We start from the raw sequence: 19,039 nt of genomic DNA on the forward strand, positions 1-19,039 counted from the left end.
CCCTTATACAGGTCCTCAGAGCTGAGCCTACAGCTTGGGGAGGGTCTGTCATCCACACAGTCTAGAAGGGTTCGGAGTTATCTCCAGAGGGTAGTTCTCTCCAGGGCCCAAACTGCAAGGAATGGCCCATTTTATTTTAGGTTGGCTGAGAATAAGGACGTGGCTGGGAGGTCACATTTGGCAGTGACTCTTCCTGATTCCCTGTGTGGCAACCAGCATGCCACTTGTATCCCACTCCTGGGCTGTGGCCATGCAGAGTCCTGCCCACTGACCGGCTACAACAGCTTCTTCCAGAGGGTTTCAAAACAAAATTCCCAGGCCTCACATCCCAGAGATTCAGATTAAGGAAGTCTGGGCTGTGGCTTGGAAATTCTAATTTTTAAAAGTTTCAAGATAGTAAGTGAACAGACATGTTTGGGAACCACTGATTTAACTTACTTGCTCTCATTTTTTCACATTTATAAACTTACTCTTTCTGCTTGTCCTCCTTGCTTCACTTGGGTGATAGGAAACAGAACACATTGACAGAAGGGAAAACACTTGAGTCTAATGAGAGCTGTGCACCTCTAATCTGTGAAGCTGAGACTTAACTGATTATTGATTAAGCCAGGTAGCTTTCAGCTTTCTCAGGTGTGGAGTAATGTTTTGTAATTCTCACTTCATCAGATTCACCTGGTAAAGCTTTTTTAAAAAATACCCCATCATTAGAAATTTAGTTTCAGTTGGTCTTGGATCGGACCTTGACGCTGGAAGTTTTAAGAAACTTCCTAGATGATTCTCATACATAGGGTTTAGAATTACTAATGTAGATAAAACTTAATCCTACATTCTTTTTGCCTCAGATGGGAGACCTGGGATACATGTCAAGAACCAATGCCTTTGGTTCTTGCTTATCAGAGTCATTATCTGGCTTGTAGGGGCAGACCTTTTCTAAAATGTTCAAGCAGGTTCTCTTTTTCTCTAACAGATGACTCCATACTGCCTCCCCCACCAACCCTCGAGCCCACTGGGCCTGCACCTTCCCTGTCTGAGCAAGACTCCCCTCCGGATCCCCCTACTCTGAAACCCATTAATGATAGTAAGCCTCCAAGCCGATTCCTAAAGCCCAGAAAGGTGGAAGAAGATGAGCTCTTGGAAAAATCACCTCTGCAGATAGGGAGTGAGCCCCTGCAACGCCTGCTCAGTGACAATGGCATCAACAGAGTGTCTCTCATGCCCCCTGAGACCCCTGCTGGTGCCCCACTCAGTGGCGTGGGCCGCCGCACATCCGTCCTCTTCAAGAAGGCCAAAAATGGAGTTAAGCTACAGAGGAGCCCAGATAGGGCCCCAGAGAATGGTGAGGACCATGGTACAGTGGGCTCTCCTGCCTCTCCGGCCAGCATCGAGGATGAACGGCACTCCCGGAAGCGGCCAAGGAGCAGGAGCTGTAGTGAGAGCGAAGGGGAGAGGTCCCCCCAGCAGGAGGAGGAGACAGGTGACCACGCCTGTGACTTCTCTACTTCTCATCTGCTTTCCTGCTTTGCCTTGCCAGCCAGCACCTCCCCTAGTTGGCTGCCTCCCTAATGGTCCCTGTGGACGCCAGTAGAACCATTGAGGGATCCATAGCTTACAGTTGTGCCTGACACATGAGTAGTGGCCTGGAGAAGAGGCTTTGAGAAAGTAATTTGAGAGGGCCACATTGTGTCTGGGGCTTTCTTTGGCCTTGAAGGGAATGCAAAGCTATATATGATAAAGTGGTTCCTGCCTTGACTTTAGTTCCTTCATTCATCAGATATTTAGGCACTGGGGGGAAAAAAGTCCTTGAACAGAAGACAAAAATCTCCCTTGTAGGGGAGAAAGACTAAAAACAAATGAGTGAATTGTACCTTGTATCAGAAGCTATGGAGAAAAATCTAGCAGGGAAGGGGAATAGGGGATACTGGGGTGGTATTAGAGAAGGTGGCCAGGGGAGACTTGGGGAGGGGACATTTGAGTAAAGGTTTGAGGGAGTTGAAGGCATGGGCTATTGGGGTTTCTGGGGGAGAACACTTCAAAAAGATAAACTAGTAGGTGCACAGGCCCTGGTGGTGGGAACATGCCCGAATGCCTGGGGAATAGTGGGGAAACCAGTGTGGCTGGAGCAGAGTTAGCCAGGGCATGGTTAGAGATGAGGTTCCAGAGGTAGGTAATGGCGGCTGCCATACTAAAGGGTCCTTACTACACATCCAGCACAAGCTGGTCACAGGGGGTCATACAATGAGTCAGACTGAGTTCCAGCTCTGGAAGAATTCATAGTCCAGTGGGGAGCAAAGGTGCAGAGATGTCATGGTGCCAGACAGTATGTGATTATGTGTTAGGTGACAGCACTGCTGGAGGTGTTTAGCAACTAGGAGCTAGAGGAGTCAGGAAGGTTCCATGAAGGTGGTGCCTGAGCTGGCCCTGTGGGAAGAGATCAGAAAAGAAGGGAGTAGATGGAGCGAAGGCTCAGGCCTGGGTGTATGGAAGCAAGGACAGAATCCCTGTGAAGGACAGTTTGGAGAGGGGCTTCCTGAAGCATCGGGAGCCAAGGCTGGATGGGTGAGGTGAGCCTGCATATGCAGGGCTTCTTTTCTGGATGGTGTGGTTTAGTCTTAGTGAAATATGGGAGGTGAGCTTACTTGGTGGGGAGGGGCCTACTCTTGGCTTGTGCTCTTCATGTCCCTCTCTTGCCTTTTTATGTGGTGGTTTTGGGCTATTTGGCTAGCACATACTTCTCTCTTCCTTCCTAACACTTTGTTTCCAACAATACCTTCCCTTCCCGTTTGGCCCAAGCTTCCCCGTATTAAGGGAGTAGATTAGCTCATAGAATCGAGTCTGAGGCTTGGAGTTAGGCAGACCTGGGTTCATATCCCATCTTCTGACCACCTGTGTATCCTGGGGCAGATTAATTAACCTTTCAAGCTTGTTCCTTATTTCTAATATGGGATTAGTTATACCTATCTTGCAGGGCTCCGAGAATTGGAAATCGTCTGTATAAAGTACTTGGCATACAGCAGTCGATGGTAGCAGTTACTGTTGTCATTGTCTCCACTGTATCAGGACTAGCCAAACAACACTGAGAATGCTGTGCACTAAAAATGAAAAATCCCTCTAATAGGAAATAGGTCTGGATATCAGGCTCATCCAACCTAAAGAGGGCCCACTGCTTGGGGAACCTGCTAGAATCTGTTTGTCCCCCATCGTAGTGGCCTGGCACCCAGGAATATTTCTGTATGACCTTAGTGGAGTCTCACAAGAACAGGTATTGATCTTTGGCAGCTGAGGCACAGCTGGCTTCGTGATTTAAACAGAAGCCATAATGTTAGAGACAGAGCCAGGTTAGAGTCCAGATGTGTTGGCTCAGGCACCTGCTCTTACAGGTGGTGTAACTTCCCTCACAGTTTTTTGGCCAAGGTATCTGTGACTTAGATCTCAAGCGCTTGGCTCAGCTGCCAGACTTGTAGGACTCTGTCTGGATTGTGGTTAGGAACCAGATAATAGAGTTGAAGCCTCTACAGCCGATGAGCCTCCTCCTGTCCCTGGGATGACCAGTCTTCATTTGCTTCCATACGGCCGCCTTCTATAAACAGACTTCTCATTCGTACTCAGTACTGTCCTCTATAAAGAAGAAGAAGATACTATGTTCACAAAAGGAGAAGCAGAGGTTAAAGAGGAAAAAGGACCTGTATTTCAGAGCCTTGCTTAGAACCCAGGGAATTCTGTCTTCCCACCCCAGGAAGGTCCAGTCTGCTCTAGATCTGTTGAAGTCCCCCAGCTCTGACTAGCTCTGCTGGAGATCTCAGGGTGTGGCTGACACAGCCCTTCTCCTGTCCCAGCCTCTGCTGACACCATCCCAAAAGAATGAATCTCACTGTTGCCAGCTGTGTGATGGATAGGGCGTGAGTGTTTATCTGAAGAGGCAAGGCGGGTGGGCTCCCCAAGAGGCAGAGGAGACTCCCTGATAATTGAGGCTTGAAATTAGGAGCAGAATTAGGGACTTGTGAGCCAGCCAGAGTGGGGAAGTCTTGGTATTTCATTTTGTAGCCAAATGACAGTAACTGGTGTGAGCTGTGTGCTGTGTTTTCCTTCAAGTTGAACCAGAAGGATGAGAAGGAAAATGCGGGGTCTACTTATTTCCCTAGCCAACATTTCCCCCAAACCTTTATCGGGGTCTTTCCACTGCCCGAGACCCATTTCCCATGCAGGAAGCAACAACCATCCTTTCCACCCCTCCTCAGGTGGCCACCTCACACTGCAGCATGTGTCAGGGGAAGGGGGGTTTCTGCACTCAGGCTTACACTATGTGTCCTTGGCAGGCGTGACCAACGGATTTGGAAAACACACCGAAAGCGGGTCTGACTCAGAATGTAGTTTGGGTCTCAGTGGTGGACTGGCATTTGAAGCTTGCAGGTAAGAACAGTTGTTCCCAAAGCTTTGTTGGCAGCTCCTCCACCTGTCCCTGTATTCTCCATTCAGCCACAGATGGAGCCTCCTCCTGCTTATCTAAGGTTTTTCTTCCTCCACCCCTGCTATTTCCTGAGGCCTCTGGTCTGTAACTCTGGTAGCTCCTAGGAAACAGTGTGACCCTTGATTCACAGGCCTGATCTGACTAGGAGGGGAGGAGTGATGCTGATGCTTTACAGGGTTTGTGAAGCCGAATTTGGCTCCAGAGGGCAGGGCCAGCCAAATCTGTATTGCCCAGTGAAGTTAACATTTGAGCCAATCCCCCACCCACACCCCTGGCCCACTCTGATGACCCAGTTACAGACATAGTTTTGCTCTTTGCCTTTTGGGGCATCACAGCAAAGGCCTCTGTAGAGGTGTGGTGTGGGAGTAAGAAATGGGCAGATAGGAAGTTCAGAATGGCCTTTTATTCAAAGGCCCTAGCTCTTCTACCCTCCTTGAGCTGGGAAAGGATGGGTTGCTTTTCCTGTTCTTTTACAAGAAGGGAGGATTTCTGAGACCAAAATGTTAAAGTTTCTTCCAAGTCGAGTTTATTGAATCCCTACTCTGTGTTAAGTGTACTCTGTAAGAAATCGGGGGCTGCGGGACTCTTGGAAATGGGAGACCCTCAGTGCCACAGAGGAGAAACAAGTTGTCCTGAAGGCTAATTACTGGCCCCCCACATGGCTACTGAATGGATCCTCAGTTCCGAGTAGGGGAGGTTTCAAAGGTCCCAGGGCAGCAGTGTTTGAAGTGCTTCCAAGGCAGGTTGAGCATTATGTTCTGTCAGGTACTCACTCTACCGTGGCTCCTGGGCTCCTGGGTGGTGGGTACGGGAGGCCCCTTACTGTGGCATAGCCCAGCTCTCCATGGTTGCTTTGAGATTTTCCTCCCATCAAGCCTCAGAATTGCCTTAGCTGTCTTCTCCATGGTTTCTAGAGACATAAGGGGAACGAATGGGAAAAACATAGTTACTAGGCATAGAGGAGGCAGAGCTTTTGGAATCCTACAAAATGGTTTCACCCTGGTCCTGGGTGGGAATTCTTAACTCCCTTCAAAGGTAATGGTGCCTGGAAACCCAGTTCATTGGGGTGGGGAAGGAGTGGGGTTATCAAACTGTCCCCTCCTAGCCCTTGACTAAAGGTGGAAGGTGTGTTGGGCTTTTCACGCCACGAAGGACAGTCTTCCCAGCCATGAATCACAAGAAGAAAGCCAGACTAGGCTCTGGTCAGCCTGCTGGTCAGACTGTGTGTTTGCCTTTCTGCAGAACTCCAGTCTGTGCCGCCGATTTGTCTGGAGCCCTGCTCAGTGTGGAAACAATGCCCTTGGAAGGCATTTCCTTTTTAACTCAGTGGACCTCAGTGGAATTTCAGGGTTTAAAACAGGAGATTCAGGACTGCAACTGCAGGATTTTTTTTCTTTTTCTTTCTTTCCTCCCCCTGCCCCACTGTGGTGGTAAGTACATAAAGGAAGATTTTACTTACTAATTAGACTAGAATCCTCTACTCCCAGAATCAGAAAGACCCTTCAAGGAACCTGCACTAATCCCATTCCCCTCCCCACCTGTCCCTGGGTTTATCTTTCCTGATGATTTTCTGAGGAAATTGGAGCTGCTCCCCCTTTCTATGGGTCACGCTTTTGGTTATTAATAATTGAGCACCTACTTCAAGCCAGACATTGTTCTAAGTACTGATAAAGGTATGTGTTCTCATGGAGCTTATCTTCTAGAAGGGGGAGATGAGTGTTAAACCAGTAAACAGAATAATTATAGATTGGGTTGTCTGCTTTGGTCTGTGTAATGTGGAAAGAGGACTGAAACACAGGCCATATCAAGTCACGTGTGCTTTTTCTATGAAACAGGAATACATGGACCTAGTTTTGGTGTTGCCTCTTATTTTACTAAGCTCATCTGTCTCAGAGCTCATCATTTGATAGTACAACATTAGTAGTTTATAATATTTAAAGTGAGGCATTAAAATTTACTGCTCTTCATATAATATTTGCTACATAACTATCATCTGCCATTTATTGAGTAGTTGGTATGTGCTGTACTGAGTGTTTTCTGTGTATCAATCTATTAAATCCTCACAGCAGCCTCAGAGAAGGTAGGTAACTTGCTCAACATCATGGAATTCATGAATAGAAGAGACAGGTTCCAGGGGCGCCTGGGTGGCTCAGTAGGTTAAGCGTCAGACTTTCGATTTCAGCTCAGGTCATGATCCCACGTTTCACGAGATTGAGCCCCACACTGGGCTCTGCACTGACAGCACAGAGCCTGCTTGAGATTCTCTCTCTCCCTCTTCCCCTCCCCTGCTTGCTCTGTGTGCATATGTGTCTCTTTCTCTCTCAAAATAAATAAATAAACATTAACATAAACAGATAAGAGCCAGGTTCTGAACCCAGGTAGTCTGGCTCCAGAGTTTCTCTTTTAAACACTTTGTTGTGCCCTCTTCTGTTATATTTGAAGATGTCTCCCCAGCTCCAGAATAATGAACTTTGAGAGGCCTCAGAGTCTCTAAGCACAGTGACAGATTTTTATAGGATGAGTGGGAACTGAATCCTAAATGTAAACTGGGTGTTAATTTTTTTTTTTCCCCAAACAGGTCCTAATTTTGAATAGCAGAAAAAAAAAAAAAACTACCAATCTGCCAGTTACTGAAGGATTATGATTCATTGTGTTCTGTTTGTACAAGTTTTTCTGAATAAGACTCTGATAAAGTCCGTATGATTTAGGAAAACAGGAGTACCCTACTCCCCAACCAGTCCTAACACCAACCTCCTCTTATCCCACCAGGGGTTTCTTAAGCATTTCTACTCTTCTGCAGATTGTTTCCCCACCTTTTAAGCATTTTTTTTTTTAGTGGAAAAATTATATAGCAATGATATTTTTTAAAGTTTGGATGGGAAAAGGCCCTAGCCACTTCATTCTTGCCCAGAGGCTCCCAACTATGGTTGTACATTAGAATTGCTTCGGGAGCTGTTTAAAAGTACAGATCCTTGGGTGGGTTCCAGTTATACCATTACTCTGGTATTACCATCCTCATTTTTGCTTTATTACCTTTCTAGTCTTTGTCAAATATATCTATATATTGTTTTACCTCTTTGTAGTAACCACATGGAAAAAACTTGTTCTGCTTGTTCATTAAAAAAAAAAAAAAAAAAAAAAGTCCATCTCTAAGAAAAATTTCATACACAAAGTGGAAGTGAGAAGTGGATTTTTTTTTTAATTAAAAAGTGTCTTTTCTAATTAAGGAGTAAGACGTGTCCTTTATAGACAATTTGGGAAAGAGGCAAATTTTTGTACCTCAAAAATAAATTGGTTTCTAAAGAAGCCGTAGAAACCACAGGGTAACAAATTCTGATCCATGTGAGATGGGCCCTCCTCATGGCTAGGCTGCTTAGACCCTGGAAGGATTGACAAGTGCCTGGAGCGACCTTTCATCCGGATGAAGTCCAAAGTCCCTGGGCAGGGACGCAGGCGTCTCTTTCCAGAGTCCCTCCACCTGCATGAAATGGTCTCTCAAAGCCTCATGGGAATTTTGTGGTCAGAAGGGTGTCATGGGTTAGTGTGAGTTGTTAGGGGAAGGTGAGAAACCATTCTTGTTGAACGGTTTTTGCAGCTCCACTCATCTCAGAGATAGGAGAGCAGGAGTGGGTATGTTAGTCATTGAAATGGCTCATTTCGCCCCCTCTGCCTTCTTGCTCTATATGCAGTGGTCTGACGCCCCCCAAACGCAGCCGTGGGAAGCCAGCCCTATCTCGTGTACCCTTCCTGGAAGGTGTAAATGGAGATTCTGACTACAGCAGCTCAGGTGAGGAGTGGTGTACAGGTGAATCTGGGGGGCCCAGGCCTTCCAAAGAACCAGCTCTGTGGGCTGCAGCCAAACCCTTCATTCTTCCAAACTCTCAGGCGTTGGGCAAGGAGATGCCCCCCCTCACAGGTCATTCATAGTCTTTTTTTTTTTTTTTTAAGTTCATCTTAAATTTGAATAGTAATATATGCCCATGATAACAAAAATCAAAAAGGCACAGAAGGGTACATAATGAAAAGCCAGGGTCCCCTCCTTAGAACAACCACTGTTAGCAGTTTCTTCTGTGTCTCTTTATTTGTAATTTATGTACATATAAGCCAAAACTTGTGTATATTTAAGAGCATAGGTAGAGAAGCCTAATACACACGTATTCTCCTAAACCATGCCTTTTTTCAATTAATAATATATCTTGGAGCTCCTTCCGTGCTTTTTATTGACTGCCTAATGTGCCATTATCTAGGAGTGCCAGCCTACTACAGATGGACATTTAGACTGTTTTCATGTATTTGTTATAACCAATGTTGCAGTGAGCAACCTTGTACATAGATCTTTTGTAGCCCTGGAGAGCATACACTTCTATAGAGAAGCAGAGCTGCTAAACTTGAAGGGAGTGTGTATTTGTCATTTCCATGGGTCTTGCCAGCCTGCCCTTGCTGGAGTAATCAGCGATAGCCTCTATCACTGAATCTCACACCTTGCCGTGTAGGTTCATGTGATCCAGTGCTTTCAGCCCTGTCCTCATGAGACATTCTTCTCTAGCCGACCCAAACAGGGAAGTACATGGGTCTTGTCTCTTTGGACCACGGGATTCAAGAACAGGACAAGGCAGGGCCAAAGGAGAGGGCTGGTTGGTGCACAGGTGGAGTGGGTACAGGGTGGGCTGTTCTCCCGAGTGCATCTCTGCAGCCCTCCTGTGGGAGCTGTGCACCCTGGATGCCCGGTCTTCGAAGCTCCCATCTAACACAGGCGTCAGGGCCTCTTTCCCCACTTTCCTTTTCCCAACTGCTTTATTTTCCCTTAGCATCAGTTTCTTTCTCACATGTGTGTTGATGAATGCATGCCTGCGTGTTTCATTGTTGTCTGACTGTTGGCGCCCAGAAAGCAGGGCTCCTATCTACATGAAAGTGTACAGCATCTAGTGCAAAACTGGCAGTGGATTGGCACAAACATTGGAATTCTGGTAGTGACATTTTACTCTTATTTTAAAAAACCACATACTTATAAAATGATGCCAAGGGAAACTTAAAAATTTCGACCTTCTACTATTCCATCATCACCTTAACACAATTGTCTTCATTTCTCTGTGTTGCCTTCTGTTTATTTCAGGCACGTTTTTAACAAAATGTTAATCCAGAACACACGCTTTTTCGTTTTCTGCATTTTTCAATGTTATCTCATACACTTTTTTTTGTGTTGACACAATCTTGATTTAACTCATATTATTGGAACAATATGTTTTCCAGTCGATGCATTACAATTTACTTAACTTTTTTATTGTTAGATTTTTGGTGATTTCCAACTTTTAATATTATACATAATGTAGTAAATGCATATTTTTGTTAAAAATCCTTTTATTTGTTTTTAAAGTTATTTTTCTTAGAATAATTCCCAGGGAAGGAATTTACTGAAGCAGATGATTCATACTTTTTTTTTTTTTAATGGCTCTTGAGACATGCCACCAAATTATGTTCTTGAGGATTAGACTGGTCTGCAATTTCTTCCAACAGTATATGATTGCACCAGTTTCCCCACAGCCAGCCTCTTCAGTATTGGATTTTATCTCTTGGTTGTTATTGCTATTGACTCAATGGGTAAAAAAAAAAAAAAAAAAACCTCATTATTAGTAGTAGTTTTGTTTTGTTTTATAAATGAGGATAGTAGTATTTCCTTAGTAACACAATTTCCACTATGCAGGATTTGGACCCTTTTCCCTGTGGTCACCTTGGGTTTCCGGTTTATAGGCGTGGGGAGGGGGAAGGGAGGTTCCTTTCTGCTCAGGAGCATTTGTGAAGTGTACCCATCCACATATGCTAGTGCATTGTGTGCGAACAAAGTAAGCTGGAGAGATGTGCCTGCTTTAGGCAGGACACCCAGTGTCAGGTTCTGAGAAAAGCAGGCACGTGAAGGGCTTGCAGATCTGCTTGGCTCTGCTGCGTGCCGTGCACCCAGGTGACCTGAATGGCCAGGTGTGGCTCTGTCAGAAAAGAACTCATTTAGCAAGTGGTTTTACTGGGATGTCTGTCCCAGGCATCTTTTTCCATGAAGCCTCTATCATGAGGCCCACCACTTAGGCCCAGAGAGCAGTTTGTGGCTTTGCCAAGCTGGGTTATTGTTGTTCTTCCTGGGATCCTGGTGATAAAAGCAGTCCTAGTTTTCTAGGGAACACCATTCTAGTGTTCTAGTCCAGGGGTCGGCAAACTAACATATTAGCTTGTTTTTGTAGGGCTTGCAAGCTAAAAATGGTTTCTACTTACAAATGATTGAAAAGAAAATCAAAAGAATGATATTTTGTAGCACATGAAAATTACATGAAATTCAAATTTCAGCATCTAAAAGTAAAATTTTATGGGGACACAGCCATACTCATTCCTCTGTAGAGTATCTGTGGTGGCTTTCATGCTGCAACAATAGGGTTGAATAGTTGCAACAGAGACCATGTGGACTGCAAAACCTAAAATATTTACTGTTTGGCCCTTTACAGAATGAGTTTGCCGACCCCTGATCTAGTCTAAGAACTAAGGAAAGGGCAGGAAAGGGGAAGGGTGGAGGGGATGTTGCTGACTCATTCTTGGGTTGCCCCAGTCAAATGGAGGCCACAGGCAGGCCTCCTGGGCACCATTCCAAGTCCCCTTTGGGTACTGTCTCCTCCCCTCCCCAACCCCCAGGCAGAAGCCTCCTGATGCCCTTTGAAGACCGCGGAGACCTGGAGCCCCTGGAGCTGGTGTGGGCCAAGTGCCGAGGCTATCCCTCCTACCCCGCCTTGGTGAGTCTGCCCCAGACACCACCCTCCTCCCTCCCCTGGGCTGTTCTGGCCCCTATCTTGCCTCAGGAGCTTATCTGATTGGATCAAGCCAGCAGAGGGGTGGGAATCAGGGTGCTTTTAGCTGCAGAGGGGAGGGAGGTTTTAGCCCAGCCTGGGTGGGTCAAACCATCAAGGTCTTCAGCTCAGAGCACTTAAAATAGGGTAAAAGTGTGAAGACAGGGACTAGGGCTCATAGGGATTTCATAGCATTTATTCATTTGCTTATGCATAAAAGTAGTATGCTCATTGTAGAGAATTTTTAAAGCTGCTTATAATGCTTAAGTGTTGTATTAGACATTTGTCATGCTAAATTCTTGAAATACTGAGGAAGATGTGGTTTTTCTCATTTTGTGGGGAAGAAAAATGAGGATCTATCTGTTCCCTGTGGCCATCTAGCTGATTAAATGGCAGGGTTGGAATTTGAGCCCAAGGCTCAAAATGTGTGATGTCAAAGCCTGTGTTCTGAGCCACCAAGTTCAAAATCACCCATGGTCTCATCTATTCAGAGATTACCTCTTGGTGTATATAGGCACTCTTTTTTTTTTTAACGCATAAGTGCGAGCCCATACTCTGTGTAACCTCCCTTTCACGTAACAGCATACCATGAACATGCATGTCTTGTGCCATTAAACATTCTTCATCAACATTACTTTAATGACTGCATTGTCCTCAGTTGTATGCATGTACCTTATTTTAACCATTCCCTACTTGGTCATTTAGATTGTTTTGAATTTTTCACTATGATTAATAGCTGGCAATAAACATCACTGTAGCTTTACTCTGTGCACATCATGATGATTTCCATACTGTGAATTCTTAGGCGTGCCTTCTTGGAACAAGGTCTGTGCAAAATTGATACACATTGCCAAGTTGCCCTTTAGAAAGTTAGTTCCAATTTATACTCCCGTCAGCAGTAGCTAAAAAATTCTATTTTTACCACCTTGATTGTTATTTGTTAGAGCTCTTTCTGTATTGGGGAGGTAATGTCCATCTGGCACTGGAAGCTAGTGATTCTAAACCTTTAGGGCATGCCAGAATCATGGGGGAGTTTTTAAAACAATACAGATAACTGAGGTCCCATTTCAGAACTATGAAATTAGACTGACACCAGGCCGAGGTATGAATGTTTTCTATAAAGCTTCTCAGATGATCTGTAGCCACGGTTGTGAACTACCCTGCCAACCTCTTGCATGCACACAGGAGTTCTGGGCTTCTCTTAGCTCTTTCACATCAATGGGTCTTTCAAGTCTCATAGCAGCCCCTTAAAGTCAAGAGGGCAGGAACTCTGACCCTTTTGGACTGGTGAGGAAGCTACAGCTGTAAGAGGTTATACAACTTGCAGGAGCCATATTGGAACCATGTTGCCTACCTCACTCCCTCTTCAGCAGTGGCAGGAGGGGGAATCCATGCTGTGATCCAGCAGTTGAGGAGGTTGGGCCTTGGGCCTGCCTTCACAAGGCTGTGTGCCCTGTTGTCAGTGAGACTTCCAGCATAATTGTTGAGGAAGTGATTAAAGCTGTACAGGTTTGGTTTTGTGATTTTAAGTCCCATGGTGCAAAAAAAAAGTCTAAAAATAGTCTTTTTTTTTCCTTTTTAATTATCTTCTTAATCATACATTTTCTTTAATGAGTAAATAAATTCAGCCACCACCTGAAAAAACCTACCACCTGAATGCAAGCTGTGTTTTTATTTTGGTTTATGCTCTCCCGTTGTTCTCCTGTGTTAAATATGACTCGTGTCCATAATGAATATACATTTAAAAAAAATTTTTTTGGCTCTTGTTTAAAATTGTTTTTTCTCATAAAATAATGTATCTGTATTATAGAAGTTTGGGAAAAAAATAGAGAAAAGCAACAAACCCCATCATTCTAGCAAGTCAGCTATAAGCGTTTTGTATCGTTTCTTCTATTTGTTTATGTATTACAGCTATAATAATAGTATGTATATATGCCTTCATTATATAATGTGTTAAAGTATTTCATAAGCCACATTGTTTTACATCCACATAACATTTGAGTGAATGGTCCATTATTTATTATTTTGAGACATATTTGCATCTATCTTCTTTAGAAAGGGAGGAGAGCTCTCCTTGCTTCTGCCCTTGGTGGCAGGGGGTGGGGGGTACATTTTTCACAATCTGCCCCATGTTCCAAGGCAGGAACCAGCATGGCTGTCGAGGAAACATACCAGAGTGGCCCCACTATCTTGTTCAATAATCTTGTTCAATAATCGAGGAAGCTCAGGAGGGCTTGTATGGTGGTTCTCATTAGGACCCTTAGCTTTAATCCCAGGGGGGACATACAAGCTGGGAGAGTTTTGACCAAATTACACAGCTCGAACAGGGTAGGGATGGTTCTTCCTTAAAACTCTTAACCAGAGCACCTGCTTTTAGCTGCTTATCTAGGAAGGGAAGTAAGGAAGCTGGCAGACACCCAAAGGTAAACAGCGAGAGCAGTTTATTATGAGAACAGGCCCCCTGGGACAGAGTATAGAAATTAAGATTGTTCCATCTCTGGAGAAAGCTGCTTCCTCAGTAAGTTTCCAAGTCTCTCTGGCCTCAACACACATAGATTATCAACTCACTGCTTTGGAAATGAGGGCTGTGTAGGACAGTAGGCAGCAGAAGTTTAAGCCACCATGGCCACAGCCAGCTACATGCTCTGTGCTCACGGCTTTCCTCTGTCAGGTGATACCTGTCAGCAGACTTCTCAGCATCGGCAAGAAGGTGAAATAAGATGATGGATGACGTGTGAATAACTAGGATCTTCAGTCACTCTGTTAGTGCTTCATAGAGCTAGAGATCACTGTTGTGTTGATGCCACCAGGCATTTTTCTGAGCCCCTGCCCTGTAGAGCTTGCAGCCTTGAGCATTAATTCCTCCAGTGGTCCTTCTTGCCAGCCACATCATTCATTTTCCCCTCTCCAGCAACCCTTCAAGTTCAGTCTTAAAGCTTTCTGATCTTAGATGGAGGTGCCCACAAAGGTACCTAGTCCACACAGCAGGAAGATTATGGTCAGACAGGAAGGTAGTGGGTAACCAGGGGCTCTGTTAGGTAGAACCAAGGTGATGGGCCCTGCTGCTGATGCAGAACCTCCTTTATAGCCATGGTGTTTAGGAAAGTCCCTGAGCCTTTGAAGTGAATTGCAAAGGTTTTTAAAGGAAAAATTGACAGGAAGAAATGACCTCCTGGCCTCCATTCCCTTCCCCTAAGGGATGTTAGGAAGGTGGAATTTGCCAGTCTGGCCTGGACATCATAGATATACCCTCAATTCTGGTATCTCCCATACTGGATTCACATTTCTTCTGTTTCCACTTGGGCCCCAGGGGTTCATGGCACAAGCTCCCTCATTGGAAGAACTGATTGAGCAGGGCTGAAGGATTTGGCCAATGAACTGGGAAAACACTCAAGATTTCCATTTTGGGGTCCTGAGGGTCACAAGAGGTCAGCCCCCTTCATCACTTGGTTGTGGGCCTGGCCAAGGCCCTGCATAACTTGAGGGGTGGTTCAGTAGGTAGTCCTGAGGCAGCATGCCCTGCTCACCCCATCCACCCCCATCTGAGTGCCGTCTCCTTTCCTGTCTCTAGATCATCGATCCCAAGATGCCCCGGGAGGGCCTCCTGCACAATGGTGTTCCCATCCCTGTCCCCCCTCTGGATGTGCTGAAGCTGGGAGAGCAGAAACAGGCCGAGGCTGGAGAGAAGCTCTTCCTTGTCCTCTTCTTTGACAACAAGCGCACCTGGTGAGTGGGTACTACCACCTGGAGGTTGGGCCAGGATGAGGGCTAAGGGGCCTGCCATGCAGTACACAGAGGGGCTGTGGGCTCAGTTAACCTGCCTCCATCCAGACAAGGTGAGGCATTACCAGCAGCTGGCCTGCCCCAGCCACATTAATAGTTATTGAGGAGTGTGGCCAGTCAGATGCCCTGGAAAACATTCTGAGATGGATATTTCTATCAGGAGGCTTATTGAGGAGAGCTGTGGGGATGAAGGGTGCAGTGCTGGGTGGAGGAACATGTTGAACACTTGGTATAGAGGCCTCAGCTGATCCTAAGGGGAGCTCCGGAGCTGGGAGGCTTGTTAATGATGTCCAGAATTGGGGCTGTGCGTGGGCATGTCCTCCCATGGCAACTAGTCATTGAATGCTGGCTGCCGCTGGGAAGGGGGTCACCTTGGTCCAGGTAACTCCCTTGGTGGCGGGTGATTCCTGAAGAGGACTCAGCTGAGAGCTAGTCAGCAGCCAACGCTCCCAGTGGCTGTGGGAGTGCACGTCTTAGTCCTCAGGTGGGGGGATGGGGTGGAGGGTGGTTTGGGGCAGTGTGGGGTCCACTACAAAGGGCTTGCTTGCCCTTTAAGGTTTCTCTTAGAGTTCTTTCACTTCTGCTTTTATAGAATGAGGAGGTAGGACTAACAAGTAAAAATAATAGCTATCACTTATTGTTTACTCCGTGCCCTGATGCAAATCGATTTACATACATAACCTTATTTAATCCTCATTAAATCTTCATCAGTCCTCTCCCAATCCATTTTGCAGATGAGGAAGCTGAGGCTCAGAAAGCAAAGACCCCATTGCCAGACCTGGGATACAAGCCAAGATCTGGCTCCAAAGGCTAGCTTTTAGCCACAAGTTAGATTCGACTGGCGATCTTTAGAAAAACACACCTGGTGCAGGCCCCATCAGGAATCACTGGTTCCTGGCATCAGCCCCACTTCCTAGCCATAGCTCCCTGATGCCCCAAGGCGAGAGCTAGCCCTAATACAGGTCTTTCTTAGCTCCTGGGTCCTAACAGCCCTCTAAAGCAGAATGAGTGCCCTGAGGCTCAGGGAAGGGCCTGGCTGCAAAAAAGGTCCCTTGGTGGCCTCCTGCCTGGGGTGTCCCAGTCTGTCTCCTCCTGCCCTGTCCCCTCCCCCTGGCTTTGCTTGTCCTGGGCAGACGGGCCCAGAGGAGCACCTTCATGCCACCCGCCTCAGCCCAGGCTTCTTACTGTGCTTGTATTTTAGGCAGTGGCTTCCAAGGGACAAAGTGCTACCCCTGGGTGTGGAAGACACCGTGGACAAGCTCAAGATGCTGGAAGGCCGCAAGACCAGCATCCGAAAGTCGGTGCAAGTGGCCTACGACCGTGCAATGATCCACCTGAGCCGGGTCCGGGGGCCCCACTCCTTTGTCACCTCCAGCTACCTGTAAGGGTGGGTCCTGGCTTGTGTCTGCCTGCCCTGCCTCTGTCCCATGCAGCACAGAGGCCCCTTCCTGCCCCAGCCAGTCATATGGCCGGCAGCTTCCCCCTTCCATGGCAGGCCAGGGACTGGGCCGTGTCCTCCCCATGGGCAAGGCCCCAGTTTTGACCAACTGTATGGTTCCCCTGCTGGGCCTGCTGTGTGCCAAAAACTCCCACCTGAGCTCGCTCGGGGGGGCTAGTCCACTGAAGAACCAGTTAGAAGTATAAATAGCTGTGAGGCTTGGGCCCGGCCGAGGAGATGGACCTGAGGCCAGAAGGCAAGAGGTCCTAGGCTCTTTCTCAAAGGTGTGCCTGGCCCGCTCCTTCCCACTCCCAGCTAACTACACCTCAGGGCAAGCGAGGCTCTGACATTGACCCCAGAGGTGCTGTGGATACATGGGAGTCCCGCGGGGAAGCTCACGGAGCTCACCCTCTCTCCCCTCTGTCACCCATTCTCATACCTCTTCCCTGTCCCATCTTCTGCACCAGTGCCGTCTCTCTTTTCCCATGTTCCTTTCCTTTCTTTTGTGCCAAACAGAAACCATCACCAAACTGGTCTTTTTCTTTTTATGTCTCATTCCCTTTGAGGCCAGCTGCTATGCTGGGTGGGTTCCTCCACCTGGCTCCTTAGGGCCCAGGACAGAGGCCAGCCTACCACTCGGGTGACCCCTCCACCAGCACACACACCCCTTCCCCATCTGCTGCAGACACACAGCTGAGGCCAGGCTGTGAAAGCTTGCCCCGTCCCTGTCTTGCTGAGAGGCGGGCCGAGGCTTGACGGGCTCCCGTCAGACCAGGCTGGTTGTGGGAGTGTCCGTCTGTCCACTTGGATGTTGAGGGGTGTTGACTGAAGCTGTGCTCTTCAGCTGGGTCTGCTCACCCCTGCTGTCCTCCCTCTGTGGGCCTCCCTCTCCACCACCATGGACGGTGGTGCCCGCGGTCCAGCACCTCCCTGCCTGCGCTCTGCCCAGCCCAGCCTCTGCTGCTCCCGCTCCCAAACTCCGGGGGACACCACACTTATTTCACGCCCTCTGTCCCCGTCCCTCTCCACCTTTCAACCCCCTCCCCACCTTCACCTTCTCAAAAACGGAAGGAAAAAAACTGTGAAATGGGAAATGCTGACTGACAAACCAACACAACTTTCAGAGGCTTTGAGTCTGTTCTCTGGATGTTTCTTTTCACCTCTTAAGCACCAAAGCCGCAGGGCCAGGTTGCAGGCCACTGATCGCCATGTTGATTTTTAACCTAACGTTCTTTTTAATTGTTTTAAATTTTTCATAGGGGAGTTTTGGACAAAAAAAAAGTCACTGGGGAGATCACTGCCATTTTTACACACTCGACTTTTTAAAAATACAACCAACCAACCACCACAACTTCTTATACATTTGGGACACGAGCCAGAGTTTAAAAGGGAACCAACAAAACTCTCTATAACATAAAGGATGGGGTTTTGGATTTTGTACAATAATAAAAATACAATACAGCATATGGCTAGGGAAGGACATGGTGTATATAATTGTAAAATACTGTTCTAAATTATTCAGGCCTATAGTTTCCATTACTGGAGTCCTCCATTGTGTGGCTGAGTATTTTAAATGCACACAGTGTGGTTTATTTAAAGGAGCCAATGCGTCCCCCTCTCCCCAGGTAGTCGGTCAGCTGTGGACTCTGTGACCTTTGTCTCAACCTGTGTTGTAAGATCTCGGGGCTCTCTCTCTCTCTCTCTCTCTCTCTCTCTGTGTCTCTTCCCCCCAACACTTTCTCTTTCTAGTCTCTCTTTTTTTTCAATCTCCTTGACTCTTTCAGTCTCTTTCTGAGTCTCATCTTTAAAACTGCTCTTTTAGAACGGGAAGCGGCTCAGATCCTGCTGTGGCATGGGGCCTACGTGTCTCAGTCGCGTCTGCTGTGAAGCACACGATGCTCTATTTATTGTAGAAAGTGACTTTATTTGCTTTCTAGAATTGTTTATAACAGATGGTATAAGAGAGGTAATAAACAGAGAAAAATCTATGCTTGTAAAGAATACAAAAGTTAATTTTACCTACTATAATATGACTGTCTGAAACTTATTTTCTCTCTGAGAAATAAATGTTCTAATGGGCAGCAGTTGCTGTGCTGTGTTTGGTGTCATCAGTGGGAGCATGCACTTCTCTTCCAAAATCCCATAGCCCACCCCCACCTCAAAAGGCAGGAACCATTCAGAACGCGTTGTCTAGCCATTGCAGACTGCCAGCTGGAAAGGGCTCTGTCCATCTCTTGGACGCCTGGGAGGGGTGTGAAGATGGGCTCTGACGTTTTCCTCTCCCAAACAGCACCACCCTCTGGGTCCTGTAGAAGGTCCAGCCTGTCTTCTTATGCCTCAGATTTCCTGTGGCCCTGTTCCTTTGGGAGCATCTGTTCCTCATGCAGTTGGAGAAGTAGCCCCTTGTGTCTGGCACCTGTTTACCCAGCTTGCTGAATTTGAGACTCGAGGGTGCCCACGCCTCCTTTGTAATTATTGCTGTCCCCATTCTGTAGGTAGGTAGCTGGGACACACAGGCGTTAACATGGA

At 46.8% G+C, this 19,039-nt stretch overlaps 1 protein-coding gene across 4 annotated transcripts in view; it reads left to right on the top strand.

The window, feature by feature from the left end:
• The window catches only part of BRPF3 (bromodomain and PHD finger containing 3), a 34,025-nt gene extending 15,431 nt beyond the window's left edge, over nt 1-18,594 (top strand). For 3 of the 4 annotated variants that reach the window (XM_042938565.1, XM_042938567.1, XM_042938566.1), the window contains exons 8-13: nt 968-1,474; nt 4,314-4,407; nt 8,155-8,252; nt 11,138-11,235; nt 14,861-15,015; nt 16,274-18,594. In XM_042938565.1, the coding sequence (XP_042794499.1) occupies nt 968-1,474; nt 4,314-4,407; nt 8,155-8,252; nt 11,138-11,235; nt 14,861-15,015; nt 16,274-16,457 (1,136 nt within the window). In that variant the 3' untranslated portion in view covers nt 16,458-18,594. The remainder of the gene's footprint in view (nt 1-967; nt 1,475-4,313; nt 4,408-8,154; nt 8,253-11,137; nt 11,236-14,860; nt 15,016-16,273) is intronic. The other variant, XM_042938568.1, reaches the window with a different exon arrangement.
• The last annotated feature ends 445 nt before the right edge of the window (nt 18,595-19,039 follow it).

This window comes from Panthera leo, chromosome B2 (genome assembly GCF_018350215.1).
Source record: "Panthera leo isolate Ple1 chromosome B2, P.leo_Ple1_pat1.1, whole genome shotgun sequence".
Taxonomy (NCBI): Eukaryota; Metazoa; Chordata; class Mammalia; order Carnivora; family Felidae; genus Panthera; species Panthera leo.